This window comes from Rana temporaria, chromosome 2, assembly GCF_905171775.1.
Source record: "Rana temporaria chromosome 2, aRanTem1.1, whole genome shotgun sequence".
Classification (NCBI taxonomy): domain Eukaryota; kingdom Metazoa; phylum Chordata; class Amphibia; order Anura; family Ranidae; genus Rana; species Rana temporaria.
The window spans coordinates 40,821,167-40,848,054 of NC_053490.1; the positions used below are offsets into that span (position 1 = coordinate 40,821,167).

Here is a 26,888-nt window from a genome sequence, read left to right on the forward strand (position 1 = left end):
CCGAGTCAATGGGCCACCATTGAGAGGGGGGTGCTATACCCGGTTCACCCTTGCTCGTTAGTTTGGGATACACTTTCTTCTCTAGATCCTATCTTTAAGCGTCAATGTACTGCCCCAATGGCCTTTACTCTAAACGTCTGGCGTAAATGTCTCAAAAACTATCCCCTTGCCTCGATCTGCCCACCACTTGTAAACGTTCTGTTCAATCCGACTATTCCAGATAGCATGTCCCTGGGTAGGATTTCCCCATGGCTCAATGTACCTCTGTTTCAGCTACGGAATGTAGTTGATCCATTACGCGGAGGCTGTACTCTTTTGATTTCCTGTGTAGAAAATTTAATATACCATCTCATCTTTTTTATTTCTATCTACAAGTTAGACATTTCTTTCAATCCAAATCTCCCACCTTGACCCTCGACAGACCGACAGCATTTGAGTTTTTGTGTGCTCAGGGCCCTCATCAATTACATTTAATCTCCTCTATCCACCGTATCCTCCACGAGTCGAATCCTATTTCTGAAACCACACACCTTTACATGAGCAAATGGTCACACTTATTGGGTAAGCCCATTACGGTTCAGGTTTGGGACAAGATTTGGTCCTCTACTTTTAAGTCTTCTAAATGTGTGACTCATCGAGAAACGTCCATTAAAATCCTCATGTTCTGGTATAAGACCCCTGATGTTGTCCACAAGTACGCTCCCTCGGTCTCACCACTTTGCTGGCGTTGTGGAAGCATTACTGGTAGTTTATTCCATATCTTTTGGAATTGTTCCCTGGTCCAACCCTTTTGGCTGAGGGTGAGGCTGTTGTTACAAGAGGTATTAGATTTGTCCCTTTCGTTTGACCCTTTAAATTTTCTCTTGGGACTTCCGTTCCCTGGCCTGACCAAAAATGTAAACCGCTTGGCCGCCTATGTATTACTTGCGGCCAGGAGGCTTATACCGCTGTGTTGGTTATCCACGGCTCCCCCTCCGTGGTCCAGATTTCTGCACCTAGTCACTGAGATTCGGAGGATGGAGTATTTAACAGCGTCTGTCCATGATTCTATTCCACAATTCGATAAGGTTTGGGAGCCTTGGGACCACTCGAGATACGGGACTTCTGTGCCACTAGCCTCACCTTAGCTTTTAATTTTTATCTATTTTTTATTTTATTTTCCACAAGACACTTAATATTCACCATTATTCTCTGTCCTATGTTGCTAATTTCTACATTGGAGTTGTTTGTTCTGCATTATTCTGATATTCTTGTGCAGATTACCATTGTGATCTGCATATTTGGACACTGTATATTTGTCATTTGTTTCTATGCTCTCTTTTGAGAAATCTCTTTGATATCATTATGTTGATGTTATCATTCTTTTGTACTCTATGATCCTGCTTTGTACTATGTGTTTTTGTAAAACCCAATAAAAATACAATTTAAAAAAAAAAAAATGTGAACCACAAACTCTGCACAGTCAGGCACACCGAATCTCCCCAGTGAGAGAACAGTCCAGTGATTTGTTTTTGGTTTTTGAGGGTTTAGAACTTGGATAGGGATTGAGAAATTATAGGATGCCCATTTGTCTTCATAACAACTTCAGGGACAACTTTCCTATATACAGTCTATATAGACTCCTTCTCTTTCAAGCACACTTGCTTGCAGAACTCCACTGGCACTCTGATGGTTAATCCGACAAAGCACTCAGATGTCAGATTTTTGAGCAAAAGCCTGTCATAGGCAGGAACACTTTAGATATGTAATCAAAAAAGTAAGTGTCCAGCATACATTCCTGTGGCTACTGATCCCAGCACCACCTCTTCAGGCACTGCCAACCTGCCTGGCTGCAGCTACCCCTTTCACTAGCCCTCCTGGCTTCTTCTCCTCAGTCCTCTCCAGACTGAAACACTTGCCAGCCACTCGGCTACCTTCTCAAGAGATCTCCCAGATGTGCTGACTCTCTCCTGCTGTCCTTTCCTTCCTCCTATACCTCCTGCTGTCCCTTCCTTCCTCCTATACCTGAAGGAAAGGGTTTCCACCATGTGTTGTGTGGATCCTTCCAGCACCCGAGCCCCAGGTACGTGGTCATGCCCCCCCCCCCCCCAGACTAGGGGACACCTTCAAGAGCCCCCAACACCCTTCTCAGCATTTTATATCCAACTTCCACTCGACTGTCCCCTGCTGGCAGGACCCATGCACATTTATGAGGTTAACGGCCCCTCTCTCTTACAGTCCCTTTCTGCCGGAGATTGGTCAGGACCATATATATATATATATATTGTGGCAAAGTCGCTTGGGTTAGTAGAAATAGTGAAACATGCAGCGCAGCAAAGTCACCAAAATAGCAATAAGTGTGGCTTTATTGCATCAAAAATAATAATACAAACAAAAAGGCCTACTCCAGCTTAGGAGGCTAACTAAACAGTAGTGTCCCTCACTACGGGTTACTGGAGCGGCTATTCCGGCCTCCAGTATAAACAAACAAAATAATAGTTCAATATAAACAATAAGTTCTGACAGACCTTGTTCCTCAGATACACAGACAGACTTCAGTCTGCCCATCCAGCACAGCCTGGATCTCACACTGAGCTCTCCCCTCCCTAGACTCCATCAGGTGCAGGCTAATTAATAGGGAGAGAGAGGAGGTTTACCTGTTGGGCCAGGCTTAACCCTCTCTACGACAGGGAAAGCTGACCTTTCCAATCTCACACTGACATACCTGGAATCATGTACTCTGTCACAATATATATATATATATATATATATATATATATATATATATATATATATATATATATATATATATATATATATATATATGCCAAGCAGCTCCTCCTGGCTTCTGCTCACTACTTCTGGAAGCTTCTCCAAGGTTACAGAAAGCAGGGGGATGCACCAGATATGCTGCTTGTTGAGTCATCCAGCCTCCCTGAGTCACTCAACCCTGACTCATATTCAACCCAGGCCTTTTTTTGGGGTTTAACAAACGCTTTAAATATTTTTAGGAGGAAGGTATATTATATTTACTTTTTTTTTTACATTTCTCCCATTTTTTTCTGGTTATTGGCCTAAGCTAAAATAAAGTCATACCTCCCAGGAGTCTTCATGAGTATTTTGTTTTGAAAGAAAACTACCTCCAGAAAAGTGTCCTAAATGCTTTATGTAATGCCATAGAGTGATTGGAGGCAGTTTGTACCAATTGCTTCTTACAGCTGAGTTTTAAAGGGGAACTAAAGGATAAATACTCGCTCTTCCCTCCCCGGCATTTACATCTTCTCCTGTCTGGTGTGGGTTAAGTCCTAGGCAGGAGGAATAAATGGGAACAGGCTAGCCTTGATATACATTATTTAGGTCTGTAGCCTGGGAAAGAGAGGGCTCTTTGGGGCCGGGACATGCTGAAGAGTGTGTAAGAGATGGCTGAGCATTCCATATTCAAGTGGTATAACACTGTAGTGTAATGACGGCTGGATTTGAAGTCTTAAAGATGGAAAAACTGTTGTACAGAATAGACATGTTGTTGCTACAATAAAATCATTACAAAAGCTTTTCACGTGGGCATTCCTTCAATTGCGGAGTTGAGCCTCAGACCAGGGGATTGTTCGTACAAGATGGCAGACTATTTCCCTTGCAGGTGTATGCATACTCTATCTAAAAAAGAAGAGGATCGGTGCCCCAAGCCAGCATGGCATCAACTGTCAGCGAATCAGGGCTGCCAACCTATATCCAAGAATACAGGTGCAATTTATCCAACAATGGGCCAGATTCACGTAGAATCGCGGCGGCGTAACTTATCCTAGATAAGTTACACCGCCGCAATTTTTCATCGCAAGTGCCTGATTCACCAAGCACTTGCGATGAAAACTACGCCCGCGGCCTCCGGCGCAAGGTGGGCCAATTCAAATGGGCGTGTGGCATTTAAATTGGGCACGCTCCCGCGCCGGACCTACTGCGCATGCTCCGTTTCCTAACTCCCGCCATGCTTTGCACGCCGTGACGTCATTTTTTTGAACGGCGACGCGCGTAGCGTACTTCCGTATTCCCGGGCGGCTTACGCAAACGACGTTGCATTTTGAATTTCGACGCGGGAACGACGGCCATACTTTAGACAGCAATACACTTGCTGACTAAATTTAGGGCACCAAAAAAAACTACTAACTTTGCGACGGGAAACTTGACTACGGACGACGTAGCGAACGCGAAAAACCGTTGTGGATCGGCCGTAACTCCTAATTTGCATACCCGACACTGGTTTACGACGCAAACTCCCCCCAGCGGCGGCCGCAGTACTGCATCCTAAGATCCGACAGTGTAAAACTATTACACCTGTCGGATCTTTGGGATATCTATGCGCAACTGATTCTATGAATCAGTCGCATAGATAGAAACAGGGATACGGCGGCGTATCAGGAGAAACGCCGTTGTATCCCTTTTGTGAATCTGGCCCAATGTGCTTAGTCATAGAGCTTAAACTTTGACAAAGCACATTGATGTACCAAATGGTTCAAAGTTCTCCTGACTACCTGCTGTACAAATACCTATTTGGTGTTTATTGACTATAAACATGGTTGTGAAAATGGATGTAGCTGGATTAAACTAGTGTTCTATATGACTAAAGCACGCCTCTCCACTTTCTGAGGTGAGAAAGAGGGACGCCTAGTATAAAGTACCCAGGCAAAGGACACATCCCTGTCAAGATTAAGTCTTTGCTGAAGCCTCCTTTTAAAGGGGAACTAAAGGCAAAAAATACTAAAGTTTTGCTCCAGTAGTCTGACCCCTGTGAGGTCCTTTGCCTAGCGCTGGCATCAGCATGGCTACTTCCAGGTGCCAGACTTCAGTCATCTTTGGTTAACCAGTGCGGGATGATGTCGCTTTTGCACATGTGCAGGAATCATCCATTCCTACACTGACCTTTGTTCCGGTGTTCTGTCAAGAAATGCCCGGGTGGAACGGCACGTGCCGCAGAACAGCTGAGTTTACGACCAGCTGTTGTCTTGCATGGCCGAGGAACGTTCATGTAGGTAATGGGCGGATATTTACAAGAAGGGGTCGAATTTTTCAATGATGGGCAGTGCCTGGGGTGGAATTTTTATCGATGGCCAAAGAAATCTGCAAACTAAATCTTTATCTGCTATTCATTTTGAATGCTTGTGGGCGTGTTTAGTCAATTGATAGGCGGCTTTTTCTATATTAGATAAAGATTTCTTTAGCAGATTTGTATGGCCATCGATAAAAATCCCGGCCCCAGCACTGCCCATCGTGTAAATATCCGCCCCTCTCCTACATGAACGTGCCTCGGCAACGCGAGAAAACAACTGATCGTAAACTCAGCTGTTCTGAGGATCCGTTCTGTGGATAGGGGACATTTTTCGACAGGACATCGGAAATGTAAAGGAAGCCGTGCATGTGCAGCTCTGTGTACATTCTACAAAGGATTGCGAACAGGCTTATTTTATAAGTGGATCCTAACGATGAGAGGCAGAGATGGAGTTCCTGATCATGTAACCACTGTGATTGACTGTCATAGTGGTCACATGATCGGGAGCCCATACCTCTGTCTTGCAATTGTAAACTGTGACAGCTCAGTCAGTGTGCTGGGAGCACAATCAGAGGAGTCTCGTGGGCCCATATAGAGTATGTGGCAGCTGGGCATTAAGACCCACTTGTCAACTGTTACATACTGTATATACTTTATATACTATATGACGTGAACAGGTTAATATGCAAAATATTATTGGTTAAACCCTGAAGTGTCCTTTTGCCACTTACCTTTTTTTTTTACTGGCTTTTCAAGATAATTAATGTAATAATTGTAGAGGTTGAATTAATAGTTCAGAGACGTAAACAATGTTTGATAGTTAAACAGTAGATTTTTCTTTTAGTAAAGTTTATACATTAGATTAAAAAGAGGGACAGAAGGATCTGGTTCAAAATGAGGGAGACATTCCGATGAGCAATATCTCAACAGTGCCAATTCCTGTTTTAGGTTCATATGGACTACACTGCAGGCAAATCTGGGTCTGGCATTGGGGTCGGGATCTAAATGGTTGTTGGATCTTCACCAAAAATATATCTATTTTTCTCAGTCACTCTTGTCTTAGCTATTGGTCCAAAGCAATACAGTTGCTGTGGACCAATGTAGCAAAAGGGAAAAATTTGTTTTGTTTCGTTTCGTTTAAATTAGTTATTTAATTAATTTCGTTAAGTTAGATTTGTTACATGTGTTAAATTCGTTTTCAGAATTCGTTTAGTTTTCGACCGAATTTCGAAAAATCCGGTCGAATTCGATAATATTTCAATCGGATTCGAAAACAAATTCTATTCGAATCTAATTCGAAAACAATTTGATTCGAAAACAAATTCGAATGAAAATTGAAAGCAAATTTGAATCAAAATCTAAAAAAATATAAATCGATTTCTAAAAAAGAATACAATAAAATAGAATATAAAATAATAAAACAATAGAATGAAAATCAAAGAATAGTAAAGAACAGAATGGAATTTAAAGCGGTAGTTCACCCCCCCCCCCCCCCGACACATTTTACCATCGAGACAGGCATTGTAGCGCGAGCTACAGTATGCCTGTCCCGATTTTTTTAACCCCGTACTCACCTTGTAGTCGTCCATCGTAGATTTCGGCTCCCGCGGGGAATGGGCGTGCCTATGGAGAGGGAGGATGATTGACGGCCGGCCCTGGCACGTCACTCTCCCCGAAGACAGCCGGAGTAGGTCTCGGCTCTTCACGGCGCCTGCGCACAGGCTATGCACACGCGTCGTGAAGACCAAGCCTATTTCGGCTATTTCCGGAGAAGCGTGACGCGCCAGAGCCGGCCGTCAATCATCCTCCGTCTCCATAGGCACGCCCATTCCCCGGTATCTTCGATGGACGACTACAAGGTGAGTACGGGGGTAAAAAATTCGGGACAGGCATACTGTAGCTCGCGCTACAATGCCTGATTTTAAGGTAAAATAAAAAAAAAATAAAAAATTCCCGTCGATAGGGTGAACCCCCGCTTTAATAGAAAGTAATCAAATACAATAGAATATGACCTGGCTTCTTCTATGTATCTTCTATCTATCTTCCATTTTCTGAAATTCGAAATTCATATAGAATGAACTCAAATTCGAATAGAAAAATATTAGAATAGAGTAGAATAAAATTATATATATATATATATATATATATATATATATATATATATATATATATATATATATATATATATATATATATATATATATATATATATTTTTTTTTTATTCTACTCTTCTAATATTTTTCTATTCGAATTTGAGTTCATTCTATATGAATTTCAAATTTCAGAAAATGGAAGATAGATAGAAGATACATAGAAGAAGCCAGGTCATATTCTATTGTATTTGATTACATTCTATTAAATTCCATTCTGTTCTTTACTATTCTTTGATTTTCATTCTATTGTTTTATTATTTTATATTCTATTTTATTGTATTCTTTTTTAGAAATCGATTTATATATTTTTAGATTTTGATTCAAATTTGCTTTCAATTTTCATTCAAATTTGCTTTCAATTTTCATTCAAATTTGTTTTCGAAACGAATTGTTTTAGAATTCGATTTGAATAGAATTTGTTTTCGAATTTGATACGAATAGAAGTTGTTTTCGATGTTCGATCGAATTTTGTCCGCGGGTTTTCGATTCGAAAACTTTAGTTCGGATTCGGTAAATTCGTTAATACTACAATTCGGGAATTCGTATGCATCCGAATGTCCGAATAATGAAAAATGTGTCCGAATTTCGATTCGGAACAAAACAAAATGCACATGCCTACTACCCACGGAGGAGCTGCAGGTTTAGATTTGGGACTACCATTACCTTACTGTTCCTTGCGTTCGTCTCAGGGGTTCTCCATGTAAATTTGCTGTCCCCTCAAAATAACTCAACACACAGCCATTAATGTCTAAACCGCTGGCAAGAAAAGTGAGTATTATCAGTCCCATGAAACGGTCAAAACAAAACAAAAAGAGGATACCTCAAAGTGGGCTCGTTCTCATACAAAGGGGTCTAGTAGACAGAATATTTGTCTATTGGACCCCTTTGTATGAGAACAAGCCCACTTTGAGGTATCCTCTTGGTTTGTCTGTGTATTTTTGTTTTGACTGTTTCATGGGACTGATAATATGATGTGTTGTTTTTTCATATGCATAATTTATGTATATCTCATTCCAGATAGTGAGAATTTGTTTTCTTCTTTGAACCTTGCTTCTATTCTTGAAGAAGTCTAACGGTGAAACGTGTCAATATGCAAGGGCTCACTGTGTATAGTTTTATCATCCTTTAGGATTTTTAACCATATTGTACATTTATGTAACTATACCGTGTATTTTCTCTAATAAATTGTAATATATTTTTTCACTAAATAAAAACAGGACAAACTGTTCCCCACTCTGAAAACAAATTATGAGAATGTTTCCATACTGTCTTAATTTTCATTGTCTTTGTGTGTGGTTTTTTTTTTGTAGAAAAATTTAGGATAATGATTAGAACACAAATGATAAGAAATAAATAAATGTAATTCCTACACATATGTAATGAGAGCAAATCTCCTAAAAGCTGATAATTGCCAGTAACATTCTGCTACATGTGGGTCAAGTCATCATAACCGTAATTATTAACCGTCACGCAGTTGATGACTAACCGAACCAGACTAGCAATTAATGCTGGTAAATGAGCTGGGAGAAAAGAATATGTTATTAAGCAATGCAGCCTTATTCTGAGATTGGAGCACATGTAATGCCGTTACTTGTCCTTTACTAATAAATGAGGATTCTCTTTGGGATTAAATAATAAGCATCTCTACTAACCGCAGGCGTGGGTCAAAGGTGCTACTGAGACGCTCTTATCTTATTTCTTTTGAAGAAAGAGTAATGCCAATTTAGTGTGGAAAGAAATATAGTAAGGGAGCTGCGGTGGCTCAACGCGATTGGCACTGCGCTGACAAGCCATTCACCTCTGCAGCTAGAGGTTCGGATCCCGGTCTCGGCTTCATGTGAATTGAGTTTGGTGGTCTCAGCCCGGCTCCCGGTGGGTGTGCTATGCAAGGTAAGCCTGTGCTTAGTACGCCCACCCCCCTCCCACAAAAACCACCACACCTACACACACACTCTAAATTGGGTTAACACACGCACTTTGACCACGCGGTCTCTAAAAGAGAGGCGAAGGACTAATGGGGCTGGTTGAGCGGGCTAATCCTCTCACTCCCTTATAGGGAGTCCCTCTGCCCCGTTGGGCTTCAAAGCGGAGCAGGTAGGGCGGGCTGTGTGGGAGGACCCCCTCACACACCCACCATTGCCACCCGGGGCATGGAGAAAGGTGGCAGATTGCCTCTGGGGGAGGCCTGCCTACTCCCAACTCCTGCAGTCCAGCTCCTCTCTCGAGTACATGCACAAAATACACTTTAAAAAAAAAAAAAAAAAAAAAAAAATTTAAATGAGCACTAATATTTAAAAAAAAAAAAAAAAAAAAAAAAAAAAAAAATATAGTAAATACAAATAGATAGATAGATAGATAGATATTTGGGTTGTCCCGATACCACTTTTATAGGACCGAGTACAAGTACCGATACTTTTTATCAAGTACTCGCCGATACTGATTACCGATACTTTTTTTAAATCTCATGTGACAGTGGCACATGTGTCAGTATTTTTATTTATTTTTTACAATTTGTTTAATTTTTTATTTTTTACAATGCTTTCTTTTTTTTTAAGGGGGTGGGAAGGAATGGACAGTGTCAGTGTATTTTTTTTTTTTTACAATTAATTTTTTTATTATTTATTGCAATTCCTTTATTTTTATTTATGTATTATCAGCCCTGTTGGGGGGCTTTGGTGAGATATGAGGGGTCTTAACAGACCTCCGACATCTCCCCTCTGAGACAGAGAAAGGGACTAGGGACATTGATTCCCCAGTCCCTTTCTCAGCAGCCTCAGCTGCACTGAAAATGAATGGAGAGAAGACAGCGGCAGCAAGGAGGGGGGACACGGCGGCAGGACATGGCGGCAGCAAGGAGGGGGGACATGGTGGCAGCAATGAGGGGGGGCACGGCGGCAGGACACATCGGCAGCAAGAAAAAAGATGGCAGCATGGAGGGACACGGCGGGGGGCTGGTGGACAAAGGTAGTAAGCCTAGCCGGCACCATATACCATCTAAGTAACACTTTATAATTAGCTTCTATTATAGATGTATTGATAAGCGATCTGGACGCTGTGTCCGACAACCTGTGCCACTCCTCCAAGCCTAGGGTCTCCTGCAAGTGGTAGGGTCTCCCTCCCATTGGAGCATATAGGTCAGTTTAGTCCGCAAACTCATCAACATTGCATATATCTCAGAAATATGACCTTTGAGTCTATCATATTGTGTACAAAAATGCTCCATGGTGTTGTAATATTATGGACAATATTATATGTATGGCATGGTATTTATGTGTGACATACAGGCATTCAATGTTACTCATCAAAAGGTGTTTGCTGACCAAAAGGGTTAGTGGCCAAACACAGATCAAAGGGACAGCTGAAGACCCTTAGATGTGTTAATCTTGTCCAAGATTACCTAGAGGTGTGTGAGATGGCCTGGTACTTCCTTACATACATAAGGAAGTATTTATTAATGGTAATTAGACTTGAGGGGGGGGGCATTCATTCAGGGAAGCATTTGGTTGACCTGGAAGAACCCCTCCCTCCAGTGTGAGACCAATATTTGAGACACTCATGCTGGCATTCAGCTAGTCTTGTCACTCTGATATGAATATGGCACAGGTCTAGGAAAAGATGGGATTCTGAATTATTCTGTTGGATTTGTATCGTCTGTGGACTTTGGACTTTGTATGTTTTTGGAAGTTAATTAAAATTGCGTTCTCTGGAGAACCTGTGTTGCTGCGGAACAACAAATTTATAGTCATCATACTAACATCTAAGATATTAATTATCTAACCGGAGGACTATACAATATACTTCTTCATATGAGATCACTACACATGGGAGCAGAGGTCACAAGATCCCCCCCCGACGAGCCAGGGCCTGCACATAATGAAGCAATTGGGCGTATCTAATAACATTCTACCGATGGCATATGATATTTTTCCCGCATAGTTTGCTTAGTAAGTACACCCCCTCCGTCACAAATGTCCGCTATACGTAGCAAACCCTTATTTGTCCACCATTTAAAAAGCAAGAGGATCGAGGCCCGGGGTAAAGGCACTATTGCGCAAATGGGGAGTGTGGTGATTTAAAATTTTGGATTCTAGAGACTCTATCCCAAATATCCAAGGAGAAAGATAACGATGGACATAAGGATAGACCCACTTTATTAAGCGGAAGCCACATAATATGGGATATTTGATGCGGACGACCATGATCATCCATATCGCTTGTGATCGCTTAGAGTGAAATCTGGAAAGTTGGGCTAGCTGGGCCGCATAAAAGTATTTCTGCAGGTCAGGTAAGCCCCCTTTACGTTTAAGAGTATAAATAGTGTGCTTATTTACCCTAGGCCTCTTATCCCCCCAAACGAACTGTAAGGCCTCGTACACACGACCGGATCTATCCGCTGGGATTGATCCGCGGATCAGTTCCAGCAGACAAATCCGCTCGTGTGTACGGCCTAGCGGACATTTTTCGGCGGACATTTCTCCAGCCGACGGATTTCCAGCGGATAAAAATTTCTTAGCATGCTAAGAAATTTATCCGCTGGTATCCAGTCCAGCGGACTGATCCGGTCGTCTGTACAGACTCACCGGATCAGTCCATCCGCTCCCCTCCCTCGCATGCGTCGTAATGATTCGACGCATGCGTGTAAGTACTTACCTTCCAGCGTCGCGCACGTCGCCGCGTCATCGTCGCGGCGACGGCGCGACACATCACCGCGGATGTATTCCGCGCGGATTTTGATCCGATGGTGTGTACAAGCCATCGGATCAAAATCCGGAGGAGGAATCTCCGCTGGAAACGGTCCAGCGGACCGTTTCCAGCGGAGATCCCCTCGTCTGTACGAGGCCTTAGATTTTCCTTTGCAACATTTTCAAATCACTGTGTACCAAGGCTACCGGTATCGTACGAAACAGATACAATATCCTTGGTAGGACGATCATTTTTATAGAGTGAAGTCTGCCAAACCACGATGGGGGTGAATTTGCCACTTGGCCAGATCCTCAGTTAACCTCTTAAAAAGAGCTGGGTAATTTCTCTGTTCAAGTACTTTCTGAGTGGAGTTTGGCAGCGAAATATTAAGTGCCCTAGATTTACTTTGATTGATTCGTAGCCCCGATATTAGCGAAAATGGATTAAGTTCCCACATACAAATTGGGAAAAGACGTAATCGGTGAAGTTAAAGTTATTAACAAATCGTCCGCGAAAAGCAAGCATTTGTGTTCATGTCCGCCGCCAACTATCCCCGTAATATCCTGGCAATCCCGAATTTTAATAGCCAGCGGCTCTATTGCCAGGACAAACAACGGACAGACAACAGGCATCCCTGCCTAGTTCCTCTCTTATAAGCGAAAGATTGGGAAGAATATCCCCGAATCACCAAGGAGGCCGTTGGAGCGTCGTATAACGTTCGGAGGAGGGCCAGAAAGCGTTCGCCAAACCCATAACGACGCAATACATTGAACAGATAATCCCAAGAAAGGGAGTCGAACGCTTTCTGAATATCTAATGAGAGTAACATACCCCTCCTAGATCCTTCAGCATCCCAATCAGATTGGATGGCTGAGTTAAAATTCTACATTCTACAGGGTTTGGTCCGACGCCTGTCTATTAGGAACAAAACCCGCCTGGTCCGGGTGAATGATGCCTTAAGAGTTCCCTTCACTAAGGGGCCAAGCCCAACCCCTGAAAAACAACCCCACACCATAATCCCTCCCTCCACCAAACTTTACACTTGGCACAGTGTCAGGCAGGTACCGATCTCCCGACAACCACCAAACCCAGACACATCCATCGGATTGCCAGACACTCTAAAGTTTACTCACTCTAAAGAACATGGGCCAGATTCAGATAGAGATACAACGGTGTATCTCCTGAACGACCGCCTGGCGCTTTTTTTTACGTCGTTTGCGTTCGGCTTTTTCCGGCGTATAGTTACCCCTGGGTCTATGAGGCGCAGCCAATGTTAAGTATGGCCGTCGTTCCCGCGCCGAGTTTTGAAATTTTTACGTCGTTTGCATAAGTCGTTCGCGAATACGGATGGACGTAATTTGGAGCAATGCACACTGGAAGATTTTACGGACGGCGCATGCGCCATTCAAGTAAAACATAAAAAACGCGGGGTCAAGGGAAATTTAAATAAAACACGCCCCCTACATCCCCATTTGAATTACGTGGCCTTACGCCGCTCTAACTAAGGGCGCAAGTTCTTTGTGAATAAAGAACTTGCGCCAAAAGTTAGAGCGGCGTAACGTATCGGAGATACGTTACGCGGGCCGGACAGATACGCTAATGTATCTGAATCCGGCCCCATGTCTCCACTACTCTAGAGTCCAGTGTTGGCTGGCTTTACACAACTAAATCTGACATTTTGCATTGCACTTGGTGATGTAAGGCTTGGATGCAGCTGATCGGCCATGGACACCTATTCGATGAAGCTACACACTTCTGGTATGCTAATCTGAAGGCTACATGGAGTTTGGAGGTCTGTAGTTATTGATTCTGCAGTCAGTTGGTGACATTTGCACACTGTACACTTCAGCATGTGCTGACCCCGCCCTATCATTTTACGTGGCCTACCACTTCATGGCTGAGTTGCTGGTGTTCCCAGTTGCTTCCACTTTACCACAATACCTCAGTAGACCGTGGAATATTTAGTAGCAAGGAAATTTTACGGATGGACTTATTACACAGATGGCACTGACAACCTATCATGGTACCACGCTTGAATTCATTGAGCTCCAGAGAGCGACCCATTCTTTCGTAAATGTTTGTAGGCTGTTGATGTCTTTTAATTTTGATTAATGCTACAGGAGATGATGGTGATATATAATAATATGATTAATATTTTTTACTTTAAATAATTCAGGTATGCAGTCCATTATCCGTCTACCAATTTATTTTTCTTTTTTTTCAGCAACTTCTCCCGTGTTCCCCACTTAGCCGGTACGGAGGAGAACTTTCTTCTGGCCAAGCAAATTCAAGCTCAATGGAAAGAATACGGATTGGATAAAGTGGATTTAGCACCCTATGACATTCTCTTGTCATACCCAAATGAAGCAGAACCCAATTATATATCCATTATCGATGAACATGGCATAGAGGTAAAATCACAGAAGACTCGGCATAATATTGCTGTTCTTAAACTCTATGGGGTTGATTTACTAAACTGGATAGTGAACAATCTGATGCAGCTGTGCATTGTAGCCACTCCGCTTCTAACTTCAGCTGGTTCGTACAAAAACATAGAATATCCAGGCTCAAACTTACCGACTAATCAGCAACCAACCAAATTCACCTATCTAACAGTGTTGTATAGACCAGTTCTAGGTAGGGGCAGTGACTTTTGTTTGTTGTATTTATGTCATTGTGGTCAGGCAGCGCACTGGCACCTTTGCTTCCATATGCTGAGTGTGCAGTGTGCTCCTGCCCTTTTAATGAGGGCTGGGCTACCTCCAGTCACCTGCCCCTTATCTATCTATCAGCAGTCATGTGCTCCTACTGAGGAGACTTAAAATGCAATGTTATAGTTAGGACTGCAGTATACAGAGAGCCTTGACGGGGCCTGCAGCTTACATATGCATTTGCAAATGCCTGCAACTAAACTTCTGTTTTTAACACACACTGTTAGACAGGTGAATTTGGTTGGTTGCTGATTGGTCGGTAAGTTTGAGCCTGGATATTCCATGTTTTTGTATGTACCCTATATACGCCCTTTCCAGCGCTCCTTATTGTATAGACCAGTCATAGGTATGGGCAGTGACTTTTGTATTCAGCTGGTTCGGTTAGAGCTTTTTCACACTAGGGCGCGGATCGTGTTTGCGGTAAAGCGCCGCTCGTTTTAGCTGCACTTTACCGGCGCTGTGCAGACGGGAGCGGGGCACTTTTAACCCCAAAGTAGGGGTTAACAAAAATGGGTTAAAAGCGCCCTAAAAGCTCTTCTGCCAAAGTGCTTTGCAGGTGCTTCAGCAGCGGTGCTCATTGATTTCAATGGCAGGGGCGGTTTAGTAGCGGTGTAAACAGGCTTTCACACTGAGAAGACAGGAGAGGCGCTTTACAGGCGCTATTTTTAGCGCTAAAATGCCTGTAAAGCACCTTCAGTGTGAAAGGGGTCTTAAAGTGGTTGTAAACCTTTGTGTTTTTTCACCTTAATGCAGTGACCGAGCCCCCCGTTTTACTAACCTGAGCCCCGAATCTCCGTGCGAGCGATCCCGCGCTGCTTTCCCCCAGCTCTTGTCGGATCTTCATTGGATGATTGATAGCAGTGCAGCCTTTGGCTCCTGCTGCTGTCAATCACATCCAATGACGCAGCCGCCAGGGGCGGGACCGAATCATACAATTGGCGGCTATGGACACCGATTGTATGGCACGGGAGTGTGCCCGCAAGCTAACCCCCTTGGGAGAGCGCTTCCCAGAGGGGGTAAGCTCTTTCAGGGAGGAGCCGCGAGAGCCACTGTGGGAACCCAGAAGAGGACGATCGGGGCCACTCTGTGCAAAAAGAACTGCACCGTGGAGGTAAGTATGACATGTATGTTTTTTTTTTTAAATAATCTGCGAACCTTAAGAGACGGTTCACACTGGGGCGACCTGGGATCCGACTTCAAGTTGCCCCAAGTCCTGCAGTCGAGAAAATGTATGGAAGGGAATGGAGCCGTCTTAATGTACACTACTGAAGTCGCTCCGACTTTAGAAAAGGTTCCTGTACTACTTCAATCCGACTTCTAGGCAACTTGTAGGCAACTTGTACCCATTGATTTCAATGAAAGTCGCCTCAGAAGTCGGATCACTGTCTTAACTGAAGCAACAATACAGAAAGATAACATACATTTCTCAGGCAAACCCCTTCCTCCCCCTCCCTCCCACAGAGCTGATTGTTGTTTGATTGGCCACTGGGAAGCCTCCTGTCCTGGAGGCGACTTGAAGTTGCCTTGTACTGTCCTGGAGGCAACTTGAAGTTGCCTTGTAAGTTGCCTGATGATTCATACTCAAGTCGTGTCCAAGTTGCCTCCCAAAGTCATGCTGGAAGTCGTGTTGCCCCTGTGTGAATGGGCTCTTACAACCCCTTTAAGCTTTGACAAAAAAAGGTCATGTTGTGAAGCCTGTGGTCAGTCTTTCGACCCAGCAGAGAGAACTTTGTGACTAAAGGAAAGGTCAATTGCATGACTTATTTTTTTTTCCACACCCAAATTCATTTAATGACTTTAAGTTTTCTTCGATTCCGACAGCCATTGGAGCACAAAATATGCCTTTTGTAGTATAAAAGTGAGAGTTATGGTGAAAAGGAATGGTTTTCATGATTTGCTCACTATCCTAAAATGGGTAATAATCCCTATCCCTGCTGCAGGCCCCTTGCAGGATGGGTGTTTTTTTGAAGCACCTGATTAGAGCCAAGGGCTCTAATATGCTTCGAAATAGGGTGGGCTCAGGGCACAGGGCACAGAGCACTGCGTACTGAGCCCACCCAGGTGTGTTACAATAGTGAATGAATTCCCAGGTTCCTTTAGTTCCTTCTCACCATAATATTTAGGTTACACTTACTCATTGGTACCCAGGCCCTACTCCATAGAAGCTATGGTTTCCATGTAAAGCACTATTGAAGGACAGCAATGTAAAGCTTTATCTGTACTATACACCAGCAATTCTGGATGTAAAGCAAACCTTTGGGATGAAAATGTATGATTTACATGGCTCTGTCCACCATTCTTAGACAAGGAGTTATGCCCTGATTTTTGGGATATGTGATGGAAGAAGACATGTTCTAAGAAGGCTTTATTGTGCTATTGTCATGGTTAGGGGTCAGGCTCAGAGGACAGTAGCTATAGCAGTAGAAAGGCTCTCACCAATTAGCAGGATGGGTACACAAGCAGCCTACCCTGGTGGATGACACAGGCTCACAGGAGGTGTGGGGTCCAAGCCCTAACTGATATTCACCAGAGCTCCTGATGGTGGAGATGGGTTTTGCTGCATGCTAGTACCAGGTTGTGGATGTTTGGATCGGCCACGGCCCAGTAGCAGATATAGCGGGTAGGGATCAAGCAAAAGCGTGGTCCGTAAACAAGCAAAAGGTCAGTTGCAAGTGGTTGCAGGTTGGGATCAAGCAGAAGCATTGCTGAGGAACAAGCCAAAGCTCAGTAATGAGTGGTTAGAGAAGAGGGGGGGGGATTGGGTGCCATCCCGCGGGACGGCAACATTTTTGACAGGGGCGCGGGATATTGTCGCCGACCGCACGACATTATGGACTGACGCCAACTGCCCGACATTACTTCTTACCTCCTCGTCCCATGCTGCCTTCACTGGCTCCTCTTCCTATGCAAGAAAATTTCCTCGCGGGACTGTGGGAAAATGGTGTCTATGCGGGAAAGTCCCGCAGGATCCGTGCGGGTTGGGAGGTATGCGGTTGCCAGCAAGAGAGACGCAGATTCCCCCTGTTGAAACTCCTGATATTTCATCAAAGCCCCCTAACAGGGCTTCTAAAAGAATGCCACCTACTATATATCCATAGAAACGAAAGCTGAACGCTCGCCCCCATTCTCATGTCACAAGATGTGTGCCCCCCCTCACCCCGCCACCTACTCCAAGTACCAATTCTATGCTATTCTATAAGGAAATAGAGGGACATTCGCTCGAAGCTTATTTAGCCAAACATTAGAATAGTTAACTTCTCCTATGATCATTTCTTCAACGGGTGTCATTATTCCATTGACCTTTTTAAATGTGACTTTTACAATTAATCACCAAAGAGATAAATGCAGACGATATATTTAGCCACGTTGATGGATAGTGGCTGGGCAAGGTCTGAAAGTCTTTTTGATTTTCACAAAGTTCCATTAAACGTAAAATGCAGACCGGGCATATTTTCCAATTAGCATTCTGAGAACATAAGCAGGAGAAGGAGAAATCTCAACTAGGGTCAGAAATCTGCATGCGGATCAATTTAAACAGATAATTATTAATGCGCCTTACTTAACCACATAAAGACCAGAAGGATTTTCCCCCTTAATGACCAGGCATTTTTTTGCGATACGGCACTGTCGCTTTAACTGACAATTGCGCGGTATTGCGACGATGTACCCAAATAAAATTGATGTCCTTTTTTTTCCACAAATAGAGCTTTCTTATGGTGGTATTTGATCACCTCTTTTATTTTTTGCGCTATAAATAAAAATAGAGTGACAATTTAAAAAATATATATATTTTTAACTTTTTGCAATAAAACATATCCCCAAAAAAGATATAAAAAAACTATTTTCCTCAGTTTAGGCCGATATGTATTCTTCTACATATTTTTGTTAAAAAAATTGCAATAAGCGTTTATTGATTGGTTTGCACAAAAGTTATAGGCCCGGATTCACAGACATCGGCGCATATTTATGCCGCCGTAGCGTATCTCCTTTACGCTACGCCGACGCAGCGCAGAGAGGCAAGCATTGAATTCACAAAGCACGTCCTCCCAAAACTGCGCTGTGTTTCCTAGGTGTAAGTCGGCGTAAGTGGAAGTGGTCGTGAGCCATGCAAATGAGGCGTGACCCCATGCAAATGATGGGCCGAGCGCCAGACAGATACGTATAACGAACGGCGCATATGCCGTCCCGTGGACGTATCTCAGTGCGCATGCTCACAATCACAACTGCCTATGATACGCCGGATCACTGCCTACGGCGTGAACGTGACCTACGCCTAGTCATATTCACGTCTAACGTTAACTACGTAAAATACGCGGGCTTTAGTGCCCTGGTGCAGACCTTTCCATGTCTGCTGCTGAGTAACACCTGCTTTACGGGGCTTAACTTTACGCTGGACGTACAACTTACGCGCACCGCGCGCACGTACCCTCGTGAATTGTCGTATCTCCCTCATTTGCATATTTGAATACAAAATCAATAGGAGCATCACATGCGTCCAGCGTAAATATGCGCCCACTCTATGCCGGCGTAGGCAAGTTACGTCGGTGGGATGAAGCCTGTTTTTAGGCGTATCTTAGTTTGTGGGTCAGGCGCATAGATACGACGGCGCATATTTGCACTTACGCGGCGTATCTGGAGATACGTCGGCGCAAGTGCTCTGTGAATCCGGGCCAGAGCGTCTACAAAATAGGGGATAGTTTTATTGCATTTTTATTTATATTTAATTTTTACTAGTAACGGCGGCGATCTGCGATTTTTATTGTGACCGTGACATTGCGACGGACATATCGGACACTTTTTTGGGATCATTCACATTTATACAGCGATTAGAGCTATAAAACTGCACTGATTACTGTATAAATGTGACTGGCAGGGAAGGGGTTAACACCAGGGGGCGCTGAAGGGGTTGAATATGTTCCCTAGTGTGTGATTCTAACTGTAGGGGGACTCACAAGGGGAAGAAACCGATGTGTGTTCCTCTGTACTGGGAACACACATCAGTCTGCTCTCCTCTGACAGGATGTGGATCTGTGTGTTTACACACACAGATCCACGGTCCTGCCGTGATTGCGGGCAATCGCGGGTGCCCGGCGGACATCGCGATTGTATATAAGCTTGGGTTTCTCCCCTGAATAAAATGAACATATTTGTGTCCTCATCTTGTCTGTGGAGTCATTATATGTTCCCGGAGCTCCGTTCGGGAGTTGCTCAGCCGTCCGGTTTTGAAAGTCCCCAACAGCCACCACTAATGAGCTCCAATATATTGCTTTTTTTGCTTTGGGGGTTTGATATACATACATTACTATAGCTGTAAAGTAAATCTATATACCGTCTTGGTATGGTCGCTGACTCTTTCTGGTGTTTGTATTTGATCTTGCCTAGTTGTTCAACACCTCCTTGCGTGAACCAGATCCTCCTGGATATGAGAACATAACGAATGTTGTCCCTCCATACAATGCATACTCCGCCCCTGGAACCCCGGAGGTAAGCGGTTTGTTTTTTATTTGTATGATTCTATCGTTTAATTTATATAGAACTCAATTCAACAGTTTTTGGGCTTCTCATTAACCTCTGTAGCTCTGAAAGGTTTACCCCCCTTCATGACCAGACCATTTTTTGTGATGTGGCACTGCATTACTTTAACTGACAATTATGTGGACGTGCGACACTTTACTGAGGAAAAAAACCCAATATTTTTTACTTTCTACTATAAAACATATCCAAAAAAAATAATCAAATTTCTTCATCAGCTTAGGCCAATATGTATTCTGCTACGTTTTTGGTAAAAAAAAAAAAAACATAAGCGTATATTGATTGGTTTGTGCAAAAGTTATAGCGTCTACAAACTATGGGATATATTTATGAATTCTTTTTTTTTATTATTTTAGTAGAAACTTGGCGATCAGCGAATTTTAGCGGGACAGTGACATTGCGGCAGAAAAATCTGACACTAAGTGACACTTTTTGGGGACCAGTGACACAAATACAGCGATCAGTGCTAAAAAAAATGCACTATCACTGTACTAATGACACTGGCAGGGAAGGGGTTAACATCAGGGGCAATCAAAGGCTTAAATGTAATCCTAGGGAGTGCTTTCTAACTCTGTGGGGGAGTGCTTTGACTGGGGGAAGACAGAGATCTGTGTTCCTGCTTAACAGAAACACAAGATCTCTATCTTCCCTGTTCTGCCTTGTTTACATGGGCAGATGGTCATTCTGTCTGCCTTGAGATGGGAGGGTCCCTGCTGATTGCCTCCCACTGTGTCCAATCACAGCGCCAGAGCCGGCAATCGAAATCACGTACAGGTACGTGATTTCGCTCTGAAGGGCCATCTAGCTGCAGTAAATGTACATGGGGAGGTCCAGAAGCGGTTTAAAGAGCAAAGTGTCAAAAGACAGCAGACTACTGTCCCCATCAGCTGCAACAGTGGAATTCCCTGCCTGCCACCCAATATAACAAAGGGGCTGGTAACATCACTAATATGGCCAAATTGGTCATTGACCAAACTCAGCTCAGCCTGAACCTTGGCGTATCCTTACTCTTTACCATGTGATTTAAAGCTTATATGAAGTCTTGACTTTTTTTTTCCTTCTTTCACTTCCTGTTCTGGAGATACAACAGGAAGAGAGAGGAAATCCCCACTTTCCACCTTTTTCATCCAAATTGAGATAACCCCTACTTTATATTTGTTACATGTCCCCATTAACAAAGCATAATAAAAAATGTTTAACAATTGCTGGTTACCTTTTTTAAGTTCTTTGTACTTGCTTAAAAATCATTCCATGCTCTCCCTGCTTTGTAACTCGTGTTGGGCAAACGGTTCAGGCCAAGCAAAAGTTTGGCCCGAACATTGCTTTGCGGGGCGCTCAGCAGGATGTTCGTCCTCACAATGCACTGTGCTGCACAGTGCCTTCTAAGCCCCCCCCCCCCAAACCATACCGGGCCAAATGCCCTCAACATGGAGGAGGTGCTTTGCCAAGGCATCTTGTGCCCATGTTGATGCGGACAAGGGCCTATTTCCCACAACTCTGGCCGGTGGTTGTGGGGATCAGCAGGCAGGGGGCTTATTGGAATCTGGAATCCCCCTTTAACAAGTTGGCCCCCGATCCGGCACCCCCATGTGAATGAGTTGGGGTACATTGTACCCCTACTCATTCACAAAAAAAACAGTGCATGCTGGGTCGGTGATGTGATGGGGGGGGGAACGGTGATGTCACTGGGTGGCCCTGCCCCTTACCTATTTAAGAACTGTCACCCATCAGAGCAGGCATTTGGTGGTCAGCCTTCCTTGCGGGCGGAGCACTTTTTTTGTTTTGTTTTTCGGGTCTGACGGTGCAATGGGCATTGTGATTGATGATGGATCTACATCGGGGGGACATTGTGTTTTTTTTTTAATACAGGGTGGTCAAAATCTGCATCTTGTCATTATTTATTTTTGACCCCCATACTCATTCACAGGGGGGGAAGAGAGTATGTGGAGGCTTCCAGATTTCAATAAGCCCTGGACTTGCATCAAACATTCGCTGGTGGTGAATCAGTCACTGTCATCTACATGCACCTGCAGTGAATGTTTGGTGAATTCCAGATTCACTTAAACTGGAGGTTCACCCAAAAACGTAATTTTTAACCTTTGATTGATGCTCATTTTGTCTAGGGGAATCGGGTAGTTTTTTTAAAATCGAAGCTGTACTTACCGTTTTAGAGATGCATCTTCTCCGCTGCTTCCGGGTATGGGCTGCGGGACTGGGCGTTCCTATTTGATTGACAGTCTTCCGACAGGCTTCCGACGGTCGCATACATCGCGTCACGATTTTCCAAAAGTAGCCGAACGTCGGTGCGCAGGCGCCGTATAGAGCCGCACCGACGTTCGGCTTCTTTCGGCTACTCGTGACGCGATGTATGCGACCGTCGGAAGCCTGTCAATCAAATAGGAACGCCCAGTCCCGAAGACCATACCCGTAAGTGGCGGAGAAGATCGCTCTCTAAAACGGTAAGTACAGCTTCGATTTTAAAAAAACTACCCGATTCCCCTTGACAAAATGAGCCTCAATCTAATGTTAAAAATTTATTTTCGGGTGAACTCCCGCTTTAATTATTTTGGGATTTTCTTTTACTTTCATTTTCAATGATAATGGTAACCAGGACAAATAGAGTGGGGGAATCTCCTTAATGAGGGGGGGACAGCAATAAAAACTGGCAGGGGTTCTAATCCCTCTCCACTCTATCCAAAACCAGAAAAAAAAAATTTTACAATTATAATTTAAGGCCTTGCAGAGTCAGGACAGTTGATGTGTCCTACAGTCATTCCAGCCAATCACACTGATCTTAGAAGGGTCTTTTTTTGATCTCCCCAGGGAGAACCTGTTTATGTCAATTATGGCCGAATAGAAGACTTTCATTATCTACAAAGAGCGTTAAACATCAGCGTTCAAGGAAAGATTGTTATTGCCAGATATGGAAAGATTTTTAGAGGAAATAAGGTGAGTAGCTCAAGTCATTATGTATCAGGCCGCATGCACATAGGGCGTTTGCCCAGATCTCCTGAATGAATGCCTTTCCTCCTGGCTGCAGCATTTTGTAAAAAAAAAATCTTTGCGTTTTGGTGCGTCAAGCGTTTCAGTGTTAATTAATTAAATTGACTGGAATAATAATTTATTCTAGCCATTGAAATCTATTACTGCTCAAGTGCTTGACACGCTTAGCGCTAATGTGCGTTTACACTAGACATGTGCAATCAGTTTAGTTCCAAATTCGTTTTTAAACAAATTTTTACAAATTCGTTAATATCAAAATTTCCAAATTTTTTCATTTCCGATTATTCGGTTTTCCGAGATTTGGAGTTTCCAACATTTGGAATTTCCGAAATTTGCAAATTTGAAATTTTGGGAATTCAGAATTTCAGAAAATCGAAAAATTCGGAAATTCTAAATTTAGAAAATTCTAAAATAGAAAATTAGAAAATTCATAAATTCGTAAATTAGAAAATTCAGAATTCGAAAATTCGGAAGTTCGAAAATTGGAAATTTGGATTTTCTAATTCAGAATTTTCGAATTTCGAAATTTCCGAACTCTCGAATTTCCGAATTTTCAAATTTCCGAATTTTCGAAAAAAGCTAAAAAAAAAAACAAATGAAACAAAAACCAACCAATTTTTTGTCAGTGCACACACGTTAATTGTATTTGTTGTAATTTTGTTGTAATTGTTAAAAACACCACGTGTTGCGGTGCTTCCAGAGCACTTTTCAGGCAGTTTGGAAGCACTTTCCATTCATTTCAATGTGTTTCTGAGCAGTGTATACAACGCTCTCAAACCACCCCAGATAGATATGACTTGCAGGACTTTTTGTTTCACAATACGAGCAATTTCTTTTTATTTTTTAATCCTGACACGGTTTGCGAGCGTTGTCTTGCAAGAGGAGCAGGATTCAAGCCTCTAGGGTGTGCAGTACTGCATTTAGCCAGAGGTGCGGGGGCGCCGGTGACTCTCGCAGACACTCCATTGCCGAGTGTCTCTGAGTGGTCTCTGGCGCCCCCGCACCTCTGGCCACATGCGGTACTGCATAGACAAGCAGTGGCTGTGGAACGGATTATCTTGAGTTTCCATTATTTTTTTTCTATGGGAAAACTCGCTTTGATATACAAGTGCTTTGGATTACAAGCATTCTTCTGGAACGAATTATGCTCATAATCTAAGGTATTACTGTATGTTTTTATTTATAATACTTTCATTTAAAACAATGACTATTTTTCTATTTGATTCTGACATGAAAGTGTAACAATGCTGTTCAAGGTTAAAAATGCCGAAGATGCAGGAGCCATTGGAATTATCTTGTACTCTGACCCAGCCGATTACTGCGCTCCTGGTGTTCCACCCTATCCGGACGGCTGGAACTTGCCTGGGGGTGGAGCCCAGCGAGGGAATGTGCTGAACCTGAATGGGGCCGGGGACCCTCTAACTCCAGGTTATCCCGCTAAAGGTACAGACATCCAGTCATCTTCTTCATAGCTGCATGATCATCTACATTTTATATAAGAACACCGGAGATGTCCGGATATACATTGCAGTTTAAGAATCTGGTGGTTGTCATTAGAGCTACTCAGCACCTAGTAGTAAAATGGCAAAATGAACTAAAACTGCATACAGCCTGTCCCCTGTGGAGTCTCAGTATGTGACAGGGTCAGTGGTAACTTTAGTGTGTATATACAGGCGGTCCCTGGGTTACAAACAAGATAAGGTCTGTAGGTTTGTTCTTAGGCCCCTTTCACACTGGCCACCGGATAGGCCCCTCTCACCTGGCCTAGCAGCCGGAATGATACACGAAGAACAATGATCAGTAACAGTCTCTGCCACAGACTGGTTGCAAACAAAAGTAAACAGTCCGGAATCCTCTGCCACAGGATTTGGTACCCGAACTTCCTTACAGTCTTGTAGCTAGATTTAGGTAGAGTTAGGTCGGCGTATCAGTAGATACGCCGACCTAACTCTGAATCTGCGCCAACCTAGGTTTAAGTGTATTCTCAAACAGAGATACACTTAAACCTATCTAAGATACGACGGCTTGCGCCGTCCTATCTTAGGGTGCAATATTTCGGCTGGCCGCTAGGTGGCGCTTCCATTGTGGTCGGCGTAGAATAAGTAAATCTCTAGTTACGCCTATTCACGAACGTACGCCCGGCCGACACAGTACAGATACGCCGTTTCCGTAACGCATTATCAGGCCTAAAGTTATTCCATCTTATAGATGGAATAGTAATGTTAAAGTATGGCCGCCGTTCCCGCTTCAAAATTCGAAAATTTTACGTCGTTTGCGTAAGTCGTCCGTGAATAGGGATTTACGTAGTTTACGTCCATGTCGAAATCAATAGGCCACGTCCACGTCGAAATCAATAGGCCCGTGCGGCGGACTTAGCCGCAATGCACACTGGGAAATGTAGGCGCCCGGCGCATGCGCAGTTCAAAAGAAACGTCAATCACTTCGGGTCAAGCCTGATTATCATAAAACACGCCCCCTCAGCTACGCCGCCGTAACTTAGCAGGCAAGTACATTGTGAATCATGTACTTGCCTCGCTAACTTACGGCGGCGTAGCCTAAATGCCTTAAGCTACGAAGCCTTAAAGTTGCGGCCATCTCTCTGAATCTAGCTATTAGAGCCTTTAAGCCAACCCGACACACTGTAAGGTTTCGTGGACTACGGTGCATCCTCCAATAAGGTTACCAGGCCTCTCCCAAAGTACCAGCCTTCCGCTCGGTCCTTTCCGGGACAGGTCCTCCACTGGTTTCCTCCATTGAACGGCTTCTTCCCTCAGGACAGACAGCACAGGATCACCCTCAAAGCGTAGGCCCCAGTCAGGACAACTGGGCCTACCTGGTAGGATCGCAGCCTCGGGCCAGCATGGCCTCGAGGCCAAAAATCATACAGCACCCTCCTCGCGCCAGGAGGGCCATGAGGCGACGAAGGACCCCAAAATATGGTGTCTGCCCCTTAAGTATCCCGGCCCAGCATGCCCAGCGGTGAGACAACTCCCACTGGGATGTTCCCGGAGAAAAACACCCAATACACCTTGACCTTGAATTCCAACATTGGCCTATGGTGGTACCGCCACCTATAGGCAAACAAAGGGAAATACCTCCAAGCACAGCCAAAGCCGGAACAGAGACTGATTTAGCCTTAATTAACAAAGTCTGAGCTAATTATCAGCTCAGACACCCACTAAATTTAAACACAGCGCCTGGTCATCAGGAGCAGGGTGCTACATTACAACCAAAAATTTAAATGTATTTTGATGGGATTTTATGTGACCAACACAAAGTGGCACATAACTGTGAAGTGAAAGGAAAATGATAAATGGTTTTAATTTTTTTTTTTTGCGAAAAATATGTAAAAAGGGCGGGGTGCATTAGTATTCAGCCCCCTCTGAGTCAATACTTTGTAGAACCTCCTTTCTCTGCAATTACAGTGGCAAGTCTTTTTGGGGATGTCTCTACCAGCCTTGCACATTTAGATAGTGACATTTGTACCCATTCTTCTTTGCAAAATAGCCACAGATTCTCAATTGGATTTAGGTCTGGACTTTGACTGGGCCATTCTAACACATGAATATGCTTTGATGTAAACCATTCCATTGTAGCTCTGGCTGTATGGTTGGGGTCGTTGTCCTGCTGGAAGGTGAACCTCCGCCCCAGTCTCAAGTCTTTTGCAGACTCTAAGGCCCCGTACACACGGTCGGACAAAACCGATGAGAATGGTCCAACGGACCGTTTTCATCGGTTCACCTCTGAAGTGGCCGTACGGCCTGATATGTGTACACACTGTCAGT

The 26,888-nt window shown here is 43.7% G+C and overlaps 1 protein-coding gene across 2 annotated transcripts in view; it reads left to right on the plus strand.

Annotated features, from left to right (window-relative positions):
* The window catches only part of LOC120928971 (putative N-acetylated-alpha-linked acidic dipeptidase), a 111,735-nt gene that overhangs the window by 17,528 nt on the left and 67,319 nt on the right, over nt 1-26,888 (plus strand). For both annotated transcript variants that reach the window (XM_040340126.1, XM_040340125.1), the window contains exons 3-6: nt 14,082-14,268; nt 19,951-20,052; nt 22,924-23,049; nt 24,360-24,546. In XM_040340126.1, coding sequence (XP_040196060.1) covers nt 14,082-14,268; nt 19,951-20,052; nt 22,924-23,049; nt 24,360-24,546 — 602 coding nt within the window. The remainder of the gene's footprint in view (nt 1-14,081; nt 14,269-19,950; nt 20,053-22,923; nt 23,050-24,359; nt 24,547-26,888) is intronic.